This window comes from Mastigoproctus giganteus, chromosome 9, assembly GCF_048544385.1.
Source record: "Mastigoproctus giganteus isolate SK-2022 chromosome 9, ASM4854438v1, whole genome shotgun sequence".
NCBI lineage: Eukaryota > Metazoa > Arthropoda > Arachnida > Uropygi > Thelyphonidae > Mastigoproctus > Mastigoproctus giganteus.
The window spans coordinates 111,200,227-111,213,226 of record NC_143583.1 but is presented as its reverse complement, the minus strand read 5'-3'; the positions used below and the strand labels follow the sequence as shown (position 1 = coordinate 111,213,226).

General features: G+C 34.2%; 1 protein-coding gene across 1 annotated transcript in view; it reads left to right on the top strand.

The window, feature by feature from the left end:
• The window catches only part of CPT2 (Carnitine palmitoyltransferase 2), a 127,448-nt gene that overhangs the window by 77,507 nt on the left and 36,941 nt on the right, over nucleotides 1-13,000 (top strand). Inside the window, exon 9 of the mRNA XM_090381154.1 lies at nucleotides 5,480-5,676. Within this exon, the coding sequence (XP_090237280.1) occupies nucleotides 5,480-5,676 (197 nt within the window). The remainder of the gene's footprint in view (nucleotides 1-5,479; nucleotides 5,677-13,000) is intronic.

Below are 13,000 nucleotides of genomic sequence, written 5' to 3'. Positions count from 1 at the left end.
TACCCATATGCAGTACTTTGCATATGGGTAGCAATATGCAAAGTACTGTTGCATATGGGTAGCAGTATGCAAAGACTGTCGGAATACACTTCTGTAAGAAGTGTAACCTACATCCAGACCCAGAACTTCACCTAGAAAATCAAATCATCCCAGTGATTTGTAGTGTCTGCTTTCTTGGTGTGGTCCTAGACCATAAACTTACCTTCCTCAAACATATAAAAGAGCTCTGGATTACTTGCCTTAAGATGCCAATCATCTTAAGAGTACTATCTGGCACAACATGGGGAGCCGACTGTTACACTCTATTACATTTGTATCATGCATTAATATGGTCACAACTAAACTACGGCTCTGTGGACTACAGCTCTGCTAGACCAAGTGCCTTACATTGGCTTGATCTCGTACACCACAGTTCTCTTCAGCTTGCACTAGGGGCATCCCGTACATCACCAGTTCATAGCTTATATACTGAAGCAACTACGTAGCAAAAGTCAAAGGGCAACTAGACAACCCCATTCGAAATGGACTTTTCTCGCCCAAATGGGAGAACCTTTACAGAGCCTATTCATCTAAAAACCCATCAATGGAATATGCCTACATTCCCTGCTCAATGACTGACAAATTGACCTTAGCATGATACAGCCTACTGCTTCTCGTACAGCTCCACCTTGAATGTATCACATACCGTTGTGTGACTTTTCACTCACATTGTTTGGGAAGCACACCTTACCCTAACATAACGTACTGCAAATTCATGCTGCATTGAGAACCCAGCATGCAGAGTACATGCCAATCTACATGGACGGATCTAAAATTGACGCCCATGTTGGTGCATCAGCAGTTTTTCCTAACCTTATCATAGCAAGAAACTCCCCATTAAATGCAGCAGCTACGCTGCAGAACTCTTCTATCTTCATAGCATTAAATTTTACCTTATCAACAAATATATTGAAGTGTTATCTATACAGGCTCCATTAGTGTTATCCAAGCTATACAGCAGAATAAAAATCATGATAACCATTTACCCATACAGATTTGGAATACCATTACTAAGCTAAATAGGAAGAAACAAGAAATCATCTTTTGTTGGAGCCCTGGTTATGTTGGAATTTCTGGAAATGAACGTGCTAATCTAGCTGTGATAACTGCTCCAGTTGCTATAGATGAACTGTTTAGTATACTGATCACAGACTACAAGTCAATTATAAAGAAGTGGTGTCTTGAAAAATGGGAACAAACTACTCCATATAAAGAAACATCTCCAACCTTGGAAATCCAATATAAGTGAAAACATCATGAAGAAGTCATATTAGCTTGACTACGAATAGGCCATACACATCTAACACATCTTTATCTTCTTGCAGGCACTGATCCATTACCCTGTTGTGGATCAGTGCCTGCAAGAAGATTGCAACACTCAGCTCACTGTCCAACACGTACCCATTGATTGCCCCAAATACAATAGTGACCGACAAGCTATGTTTACCACTTTTTCCAGGACGAACATTCCTTTCAGTATTGCTGACCTCCTGGCAGATACCCCGTATGTGGCCAAAATTTTTTCATTCCTTAAATGGATACAATTATACAATGAAGTGTGAACTTTAACAACATTTATATACATAAACTGTGTATTTAATATTACCATAGTTAGGTGCATTATGGCCTTGCTGCCCTTGCACTGTAAAGTTCATAAACAAGCAAACAAACCAAACTACTTAATTTTCAATTTCAAAGCTGTCATTCGGTGTGCCTGCTTATCTTTAGTATGCAATGTCTGTGATTTTGTTTTGTGTATTAAGCAGTAGAATGGATACCATGTATTCTAAAATTTATGCTCTTGTATACTTTTTTTTTTTTTTTTTTTTTTCAAAAAGCTTTAGGTTAATCCTAAACATCTGCCCTTCAAAAGCATTGAGAATCTGCACCTTGCCTGAGGATTGATATATTTACTGTTGATATTGTTTTTCTCCACTTGTATTGGATATCCTATTCTATAAAAAAAAAAAAAAAAAAAAAAAAAAAAATTATTTCATACATAGAAAAGTTCAGAAATTGGCAACTCTTTGGATGGATGATAATCAGCCACTACTGTAATAGAAGATAGTGTTGACACTATCTTCTATTACAGACATGCATAGGGATTTTCAGCCATGCTGCCTGCAAGATTTGCTACAGTGTCGGAATAGATGACAGTTGCATGTGTATATGCCTCACTTCCTGTTCTAAAACATCTCGCAGGTGTTCAGTTAGATTGAGGTCAGATGAATTTAGAGGCCAATGAAAATAGGTGATATCTTCACTGTGTTCCTCAAACCACTTGGTCACAGTACAGGCCTGATGACATGGCACATTATTGTCTTGAAAGATCTGATTTTGTCTGGAAAAAATTGCTACATGGCAGGGTACATGTAGACTCTTAAGAGCTGCCAGTAGACCTCACCAGTGAAATGTTGGTCTATACACACCAGGGTGTGTATGGACCAACAAAATATTCCGCAGGTGTTCAGTTGAATTGAGTTCAGGCAAATATGGAGGCCAATCAGGATGAGTGAAATCTTTGCCATGTTTATTGAACCACTCATACACAGTGCAGGCCCAATGACAAGGCATATTATCATCCCAGAAGATCCTGTTTATGTCCAGGAAATATTCAACATGACAGGGTGCACATGGTCTCCTAAGTAGACTTCAGCAGTTAAATGTTAGTCCATACACACTAGAGGTCCTAGTTCTTGCCAGCAAAAAATGCTCTGTATTAAGCCACCAACACCTGTCTGAATAGTGGACACCATGCATGATGGGTCCTGGACCCACATTGCTTGTGCCACACCACACAAAGGTATCCATTGCCATGTTGCACCAGGTATTTGGACTTTTCCAGTCCTCCAGTGTCAAACCAGCTTGTTGACACCACTGCATTTGCTGTTGACGATAGTTAGTGGTGAAGAGAGGGTGTTTCTTGGGTCATCTACTGTGGAACCCCACACATCTCAGTGTGCGGTGCATTGTCATTTGGGATATTGTTCTTGCATTCCTCATTGTATTGCAGTGTCATCTATTGCACAGTGACCTGCTGTTGAGCCTGTACACCATGCTGTTCCCTTTTCTCACCACGAACATCCTTTACAGTTCTGACAGTGGGATGTGGTTTGACCCTTTCGACACCATTCTTTGTGCATCTTAACCACAGTAGGCCATGAGCAACCAACAAGATGTGCCATATCCAATATGGAAACATCTGACATATGAGCTGTCACAGTCATACCCTATTAAAAATCCATAGTATATTTACTATGTCCCATAACTGCTACTTTATCACTTTGACTTGCATGACCAGATGCAAATTACCACTGCTCCAGTGTATGAAGCTGTTTGGCTTCTTATATGTGAGCTGTGTGGCATGGTCCATTGTGGATGGGGTGAACATGATTCAGTGATTACTGAGTGTGCATTACTTATTAATTTACTTTTCTCATTTGTTACCAAGCAAGTTCTGACAAATTATCTTAAGTTTCTTGAATAAATATAAAGAGGAGGACAACTGCCTGATAGCATTACATAACATTAAACTCTATAGTGCATCCATTATACATCTTATATTTTGCATTTGAGAGGTGGGGTATTAATATTAGCTATATGGTGCAAGGAAGCTGCAGGTTTTTGTGGTGCCAGCCAAAGAAAGGAGTAGTGCTTGGTGCTGATCATTAACCAGTCTTCATATCATATGCAAACTTTGGCATCATGTCCTGTATCCCTTTGTTAATGTCATTTATGAAAATCAGAAACAATAACAGTCCCAGAACCAATCCTTTGGAACCACTCTTCTAATGTTAGACTAATCTGAAGAGTAACCATTAATCACAACCCTCTGGCCTCCTGCCCTGTAACTGCCCATCATAGAATCTTACCCATGATCAAAAAACTCTCATGTAGGATTGGGTCAAATTCTTTGCTAAAATCCAAATAAACTATCTCAAAATTATTTCCTGCACCCTGCTCATTACTAAATATGTCAAAATAGCAAGCCAAATTAGTTAAACAGGTAGCAAAAATGATTTTTCCTTAACAGAGCCATGTTGTGAATTCCTTTGGAATTCCCTTTCTTTCTTTATAAATGCTTCTGTATTGTATATTTATCATTCCCTCCCCATTTTCTCTACAACTGAAGCTAGACTGACTGGTCTGTACTTATCCACTTTTCTCTTAGAATTGCCTTTTTGTTTTGGTAATACATTAGTATTTCTCTAATACAAAAAATCTCCCCCAAATCCAATAATGTCTTCCGTTAATCTTAATGGTTCAATGCTGGGTATATGCCAACTCCAGGACTTCTTGCCTTTAGGCCCTGAAATTTTTCTAATAATCATTCAGCTGTAATTTCAGTATTGTTAATTTCATACTGCTCAACTTCGTTCTTACCTCCTCTCCTTGCTATGAAGAATCTTTCATTTATAACAGCCTTTAATGACAAACAGGAAATAAATTTGCAATTTTTATTCTCTTTTTAAACAATGTCTAATTTTATTTGGTTAGTGAGGTACCTCCATATTCATATTATTGCACGTAAGGTACACATAGTTATTCATTTGAAATCATCCAAATTTTACTGTTTGAATATTCATATTGTTAATCTCTTTAAATTGTTATAATATACTTTACATATTTTTTATACATTTTTATATATCATATTATATTTTTATCTTTACATACCATTAACAATCAGAATGCATTCCTTTAATTCTTCATTAGTGTACTATAAATACTCCTAAATACTAGCTGTACTCCCTTCTTCTTGTGATTGTAGATCTCGTAATATAATTTGGATGAATTGATTCTAGCCCTGAAGTGGACTAGAATTAATACCACAGTTGCAGTATATTAAGCAGAATTCTTCATGACTGACTTCCTACATGCAAAACAGAATGTTGTTGCATGAATGGCAAAATTAAAAATTCATGACCTGCATTAAGCAGTTACTGGATATAACCAGCTTGTTGAGCACCATTTCACATATCATTAACATAGTGGACCCATGCTTTGTTGTACTGCTGTTCTCTAGTAGCTATGTTTTTAAATTTCCCCTTGAAGACTCTAAGGAGCCACAAGATGATTTGGTTAAGCATTTATTGAACATGGACTAAGAATGGCCTACTGTTGACTCTTTGTCTGGCCTCTTTAGTTTCTTTCCAATTTGTTGAATGCAAACAGAGTCCACATTAAAACTGATTAGCATGTTATTTTAGTTTGTAAAGGTTGTTTGGATCCACTTAATGAATTCTTTAGTGACCTGATCTTGAGTGAAATTGTAATTATCTTAATATTTTATTTTGTACAAATGGAATAAAATATTAAGATATCTTTAACTTATAATAATTAATAATAATTAATTAGAAATTAATTTATTATTAATTAATTATAAATATAACACTATAAAGACAGATATACAATTTGAGCTAGTATAATTTTTAATCTGAAGGTGGTTTGACAAGTCCTTCCAGTTGATCCTCTCAAAAGATGGTAAAGCAGCAGTAAACTTTGAGCATGCGTGGGGTGATGGGGTAGCAGTGTTACGTTTCTTCAATGATATTTTCAAAGACTCAACAACTAATCATTTTGTTCATCAACATTCATCTCCTGCAAATTTGGATGCATCACAGTTTGTCAAGAGATTAGGTAATTTTTTTAAAATGCATATGTTAGTATTTTGTTAGTTATTTATATGCTATTAACGTATTCTTTCTAGGGAACCTATTGCATATGTAAGTTTGTGGGGCATGTGTATCTGAGATATTTGTCAATTCTACACTATCTGTTCTTGTATGTCTCCAAGCAGAAAAAAAATAATAAAATAAATTATATATATATTTTTTACTATAAAGATGTGTTTATATACCTCCATGACTACTGTAGAAAAAGAACATTAAATGTACCACAAAACTAGTACAAATGTATTAATTTGGAGCATTAGTTTGATGGTGTATTTAGTATTTCCTTTTACCACAATAGTCTTGGAAAATAAAATGTTATAAATTTTAAACTATAAATACACTCTACAAATGAAGAATCTTCTAAGTACCTTAAATACTATGTACTGGTGCACAGTACCGGAGTGACTTGATAAACAGTGCACCAAAACTAAATACCTGTTCAAGTTAACAAGAACTTGTTAACTTGAACTTGTTCAATTTATTCTGAGATGGAATGTGTCTGGTGGCCATCATGATTGATATTGCTATTGTGACGGGAAATATGATGCTCTCAGACCACTTTCTACACCCTTATGTCATATCAGTATCAATCACACTGCAGTACAGATTTGCCAACCCTCTGTCTACAGGTTTTCATCAGTGGCCAATTTTTTTTATAATCCACTTGCTCAGTTGCTCCTTTAATCAATCTTTCAAATATCTCTTTGTTTCACCAGTATAATTGGGCGCATAATCTAGACACTGAACCTTATAGATAACAGCTTACAACCTTAGAAGCAGTGGGTTACTTTATCTTTGCCACATTGACAGGCATGTGTCTTTCTGACTGTACTGCACACATGTTGCACACTAAATGAACTGAGAATTCTAGAAATCTCTTCCATAATTCTCCAAATAATAAATAAGGTACGCATAAGGTGCAGCGGCTGGTAAAACAGGCTCTGGGTTGTTTCCCCCTCCCATACAATAGTGGTTAAGAATGTCCTCAGGAAATCCACTTTCTGAAGATCAGCCATCATTCTGTTTCTTTCAGCTATCTTCCTCTAAGGTACTATGGTATGACTAGTTCATCTTCAACGGTGCTCTTGTCATGTTATGCTTATGGGCAGGAAGCATGTGCCAGTCATTAAGTTTAAAGTGACTCATGCTTATAGGTTTTTTTTGTGTCAAAATATTTTTGTGCAGACTCTATCTCCTAACTAGGACATATAAAGAAGGTAGGTGCTTATCTATCTCAGTCTCAAAAGTAAATTGAATATCATCTGAAAAGGGTATTAATATAAGATGTTCAGTCTCTCTGTCCAAAGTAATAATCACAAACATATCATATAATCATAACCACTTGTGTATAAGAATAAGAACATACCAACATAATTGTATATTCCATAACTACATTTACCACTACTAGGGAGAACTCATCGGTGCCATACATCTGTTTTTACACTTTATCTTGAAATAATGTAGTATTACATGATAAATACATTTACAGCTTGATATATTTCATAACTGATGATGGTCTTCCTGTAAGAATTTTCTTTTATCCATCAGGCCATATAAGCAGCCTGAAGTGTATTGAGTTAGAATGTTAGTAAAAAAGTGCTCATGTTGAAAGTATCATTATTTTTTCTTGCTTCTGAGATTGTTAATTGCATGAATTTTCTATAATTTTTCATATTACTGGTTTCTCTGTGGAGTTTAAGCAAAGAGGTCTTGGATGCCTCTTGGGGGTCCTGTAAGTAATTATATTATTGATTTTTTTATTTAATCTGCACATATACATTGTTTTTAATGATATGGGGATTATGGGAAAATTTGCAAAAGGGTTTTACAGCCAAAAAGTTTGAAAAGCACTGTTTCCCAATAAACACTAAAACTTCAAAAGTATATATTTTGGCAACTAAACAAGGGCTGGCTGCAATTGGCCTAAGTAGAAGCCTTAGTTTACATATCTTTGGTGCCCTATGTAAGGGAAATTGATTCCCCATAACATGCATGCAGCAAACATCCCTACTAACTTTATTATCCTTATACTACAACCTTTTACTGTTTTATTAATACAACATTCCAAGATCTGTGAAAGATTTATGCATATTGGAACATGAACTAAGCATCACTCAGTAATACTAACTCCTTACACATAAATTCTGTTCTGTCCATAGCAGCAATTAATCATTTTTTATCTACTGGCAGTACTGTGATATCCTGATCTTGTATAATCTTCTGCAAAACTTTCTTTGGTCTTAACTAATTTTGACTGGATAGAATGGTCATTGTTCAGAAATGCCATAGTTCTAAATTTGATGCCTCCACTAGCTAATTCTGATTGTCTCTTTCACACCTGATATAATCTGTCATATATATATGGTTGCCATGTTTGTGGTTATTCCTTGGGCAGGAAGTGCAAACTCATACTTTGTTAATTTTTTTTTATATAGCATGTTTTTCATACAGTTTACCTCTTTAATAGAAATGGACATCACCATTTCTTTAATAGAAATGGACACCATCCCCCTCTTTTGGATACATTGGTGAGAAAATATGGCACATGGATAAATACTTCTGTATATGTAAAACCTCTTTGCCCGGGCCAGTTAACAGATTGTAAAGTCGACCCATGCTCCTGTCTATAAGAATAGTACTGCTTAGACAAAATTTGGTCACACTGTTGCTGGCTTATGAGAGTACAGTTGAAAGAAATAGACTAATGGTTGATCCTCAGAGATGCAAATTTCCTTGGGACAATTTTAACTCTGAAAGCAATCTCTATGTTACTCTCCCTCCTTATGTGGGGGGAAGGAATGTTACCCAGCTTATTTCATTGGCTGCTATAGTTTATATATCTTACTATCTGAGCACTGCAGAGGAGTTTCTAAAATCTTCTGTTCACTTGGCATGTGGTGTGTGTGACTTCCTACCTGGATGCTATGTACATTATTATCAAAGGTAAAGGCTTTAATTCACTGTTCCCAAGGATATGAGCATATTTTACATAAGGTTCATTGCCTATATTGTGGAGCATGTTATATTGGCTGAAAAAGATGGATGTTTCAAAGAATGGTTAGTGCATGTGTGACATGATTTAGTAGATGGGTTGTTAAAAATCAACAACTGCTGAGCATTTTCTTGGAGGAGACTTATCACATCTATCTTGAGGATGTGCTTAAAATTAATATGGCTTGGGGCTGTGATTTTTCTATGATTAATAAAATTGAAAAGCAAATAATTATCTTGTTACCAATTAATTTCTAATTAACTAACTAATAATATATAATAGTGACTGTTTTCATTTCACTCCACATACGTCACAATACATAATAATATTCACTCAATGTTTTTAACCCTTTGTGGTTTGATATTGCAACACCATATAATTCTGCTTCTCATCCAGTATCAAAGCCACTGTGACTGTCAGTGTTACTGACTGTGAAATTTGTTTTAGCATCATGCTGGAATAGTTATTGTACTGCCACCAGTTTATACGTCATGTAACAATTGGAAAACTTAGACTGATGTTTATATTCAATTGTTAACTGCAAGCAGCAGTTGTTTTACATCATTTTAGTTGTTGTTGGAGTGGAGGTTTAATGGCACAAGAGCTGTTATAGCCAAATTTTGCTTTCTTCATTTTAGAAGTTACATAGTATCATATACTCTGTATTAGAACTGAAGTATTTAGATCTGTGTAATTTATTAGAACTTTCTGAATTTGAATGAAGTGAAGAAAGTGGGTTTTTTTTGGTGTTACATGGAACTAAATGAATAAACTAATATAAAGGAATATTGATCTGAAGAATGGACAGACAGAATTATGTTTTTCAAGATTGTATTTAGCAGGAAAAGATTTCTGCAGATATTTTGGATGTTCCATCTCTGTCCACAAACAAATTTTTTTATTTATGTCCCCCACTTTCAATTTTTTTTTTTTTTTTTTTATGAAAACCCCAAACACGAAAGGTATCAAAACCTGTAGTACTTTGTACCATGCATGGGTTGAAGGAGAAGTATGGGGGGAGGGGAATGCCGGAAACTTTGCTCTAGAGACTAAACATGGGTTTCAATTACTTTTGTTTTCAAAAGCAATTCAAAGTGAGGACATACATACTAAAAAAATACTGAATGGCTATCTGAATGAAAGGTTTCATGAATATTTTGTTCTAGTAAAGAATATTGCATTAGACAAAACTACTGGTGATTTCAAATTAGAAGTTCATTCTAATAATATAATCCTCAAAAGTCAAAATGGACCATCATGTATTTATTTTAGCTGACCCTGAAACAGGTTGTGTGTCAGCTGTTGTACCATGTTTTTGAAAGCTGGCTACTGATAAGAGCAGGCTTGAATTTCTCCGCAAGGATCATGCTTCACAGTATTTGAGGGTAATGGATTTCATTTATTCACTGGCCAATTTTGCACTAGTATCCAACTATCAACACAAGAACTAAATATACACCTAAATGGTGCTATGATGGATAGCACAGAGAGATTACCATCAGAGATAAAGACTACAGGAAGGTTGAAAGGCACAGAACTGTTGGTTTTTGAAAAGAGATATAAAAAAAAACCGTACTTCTATTTTCTATAATACCAAAACCGAAGTCACAACAGGAAAAGTTAACAGGGAGAAAAACCAATCATTATTTGTGAATACACAAGAAATATGGGTGCAAGGAATGGTCAGCCTAGATGGAAATGGCCATTACTGTTTTAATTATTCATTCAGTCAGATTATGAAATGGCTTTCAGAATTGTCAACTGCCAAAAGTCTCAGTTGTGAACAGGTTCATCTTGGGATGATCCATTTCAAAAGAACTTTCATCACAAGCAGTTTCAAAAGAACTTGCTTGTTGAGCTAGTAGGAGATGCCTGAAAAAAGAACATTCTTTAAGAATTTGGTAGTGTGAGATATGCTCCACAAAACTGGGATTGCAGGTTTGAAAGTTTCAAGATATACCACATACACTAAAATTATAATAACCAATATGTAATAAAATAATTAACATTTAAAATGTCTAAAGAGTTTTTATGTTTTACCATACAAGACAAAAAACAAATAATTTTTGAACATCACATTTCAAGTAGTCATTATTTTGGATTTTAGAACTCAACTTCATGGGAACAACAGCGAAAATGATTTTGGACCGCAATGGGTTAATACTTATTTCCTCCTGGATTTTTAATAAAAATTTCAATGGAACATATATTTCACAGGTCTTATGAGATTTAATAAATTAAACAAATAGCAACACGTAATCAGATTGTAGCATGCAGATAGCATTTTTGTAATGTACTTTTATTAATGAATATTAATAGCAATAGGAAATCAATACATGTTTCATATTTCTGCTGTGATTAATGTAATAAGCTAATAGAAATAATTCATGGTTTATATATTTAGTAAGCCAATAACAAAATATAAGTTACTCAAAAATTAACATTTTTTTTGTATGCACAAACTAAGCACTTTCTTTTAAGAAGTTTTCCTAGAAGTTTTCAAGGGAAAACTGGAGGTTTAGAACTTATTACACAGGAAAACTTCTTAGAAGGGAAAATTAACTAAGGGTATGGAATGTTAACTATGCAATTAAAAATGAAAAGATACACATACATAAAGATGGTTAAAGATGATTTTTAAGTACTATTTCAGAATTTATAAAAATTTTACTCTGCCTGTGAGAAACATTTTTAAACTGAGGATTTCTTAACATTCTGTTCATTAAACTCATTACCAAGTTGGAAGAATGAGCTCCCTTGGAGTTTTAACACACCTTAAAAGGTCACAATTACAGTAAGGTTTAGAACTTATTACACAGGAAAACTTCTTAGAAGGGAAAATTAACTAAGGGTATGGAATGTTAACTATGCAATTAAAAATGAAAAGATACACATACATAAAGATGGTTAAAGATGATTTTTAAGTACTATTTCAGAATTTATAAAAATTTTACTCTGCCTGTGAGAAACATTTTTAAACTGAGGATTTCTTAACATTCTGTTCATTAAACTCATTACCAAGTTGGAAGAATGAGCTCCCTTGGAGTTTTAACACACCTTAAAAGGTCACAATTACAGTAAGACAGAGCAATAATCTACTAAGTAATTCAGAACTCTTCACAACCATCAGAACTTAACGTTTAAAGTGGACTATGTATCCAATTATGGATGTCGATGAAAACAATTGCAATATGTCACTTCCATTATATCAAAATGTTTATACTAAAAAGGTTTTAGTGCTGAAAGCCTCAGACTACGGAAAATTTACTAATCAAACAAGTTAGTGCCTACCATCATTTTAGTTTGTAGTCAACTACTGAAGTAGGTGAATTGGCATTGTTTCTGTTATATCTCATATTGTGAATGCCTTCACAATGAGTTGCCCTGATATTGAACTACCTCGAATAGGCAACACTTCGACAATGGATTCTCGAATAGGCAACACTTTACCAATTTTGCAGATATCACCACCCAGGCTGCTGAGAATCCACTGGCAAAGTTTTGCCTATTCAAGAATCCATTGTCGAAGCGTTGCTTATTCGAGGTAGTGCAATATCAGGGCAACTCATTCTGAAGGCATTCACATTATGAGATACATGAATATCAAAAATGATGCCATTTCACCTATTTCAGTGGTTGAAATGTTTATATTGTTTAATATTAAAAATAAATGATTTCTATATTTAAATAACGTATTAATTGGGAAAACGTCATTATAATAATACACTGTGTATTCTTTATCATGAACTTTTTATGTGGGAAAACTTTTTACACGAGAAACTTCTTATACAGGAAAATAATATATTACAACATATAAAGTTGAAATTGGGACTTAAGAAATCAAACCTAGTACAGAGGAAAACTTCTTATGCGGGAATTTCTTATCCAGGTTCTGTTGTGTATATCTTAAATTAAAGAATATGTTGTATGCAATATATATATATATATATATGGTTATTATAGTAAAAGCACAATAAGTACTATACATTACATCAGTCTATAATCTAGTTTAGGCTATAATCTAGTGGCTAATAACTTTTATATTCATCCCTATTGTTTATATACATATATATATATATATATATATATATATATATATATATATATATATATATATATATATAAAATTGAATTAAAGTTAAACACAAAGATATTAGAAAACAATGCTAAATACAACCTATTAATGAATGTATGTATAATAAAAAAAAAGTGGTTAAAACACACAGATAACGTTAGGTGAATAAAAATATTAAAGGATCGGAAACCTGTAGGCACATGAGACATAGTAAACTAAGAA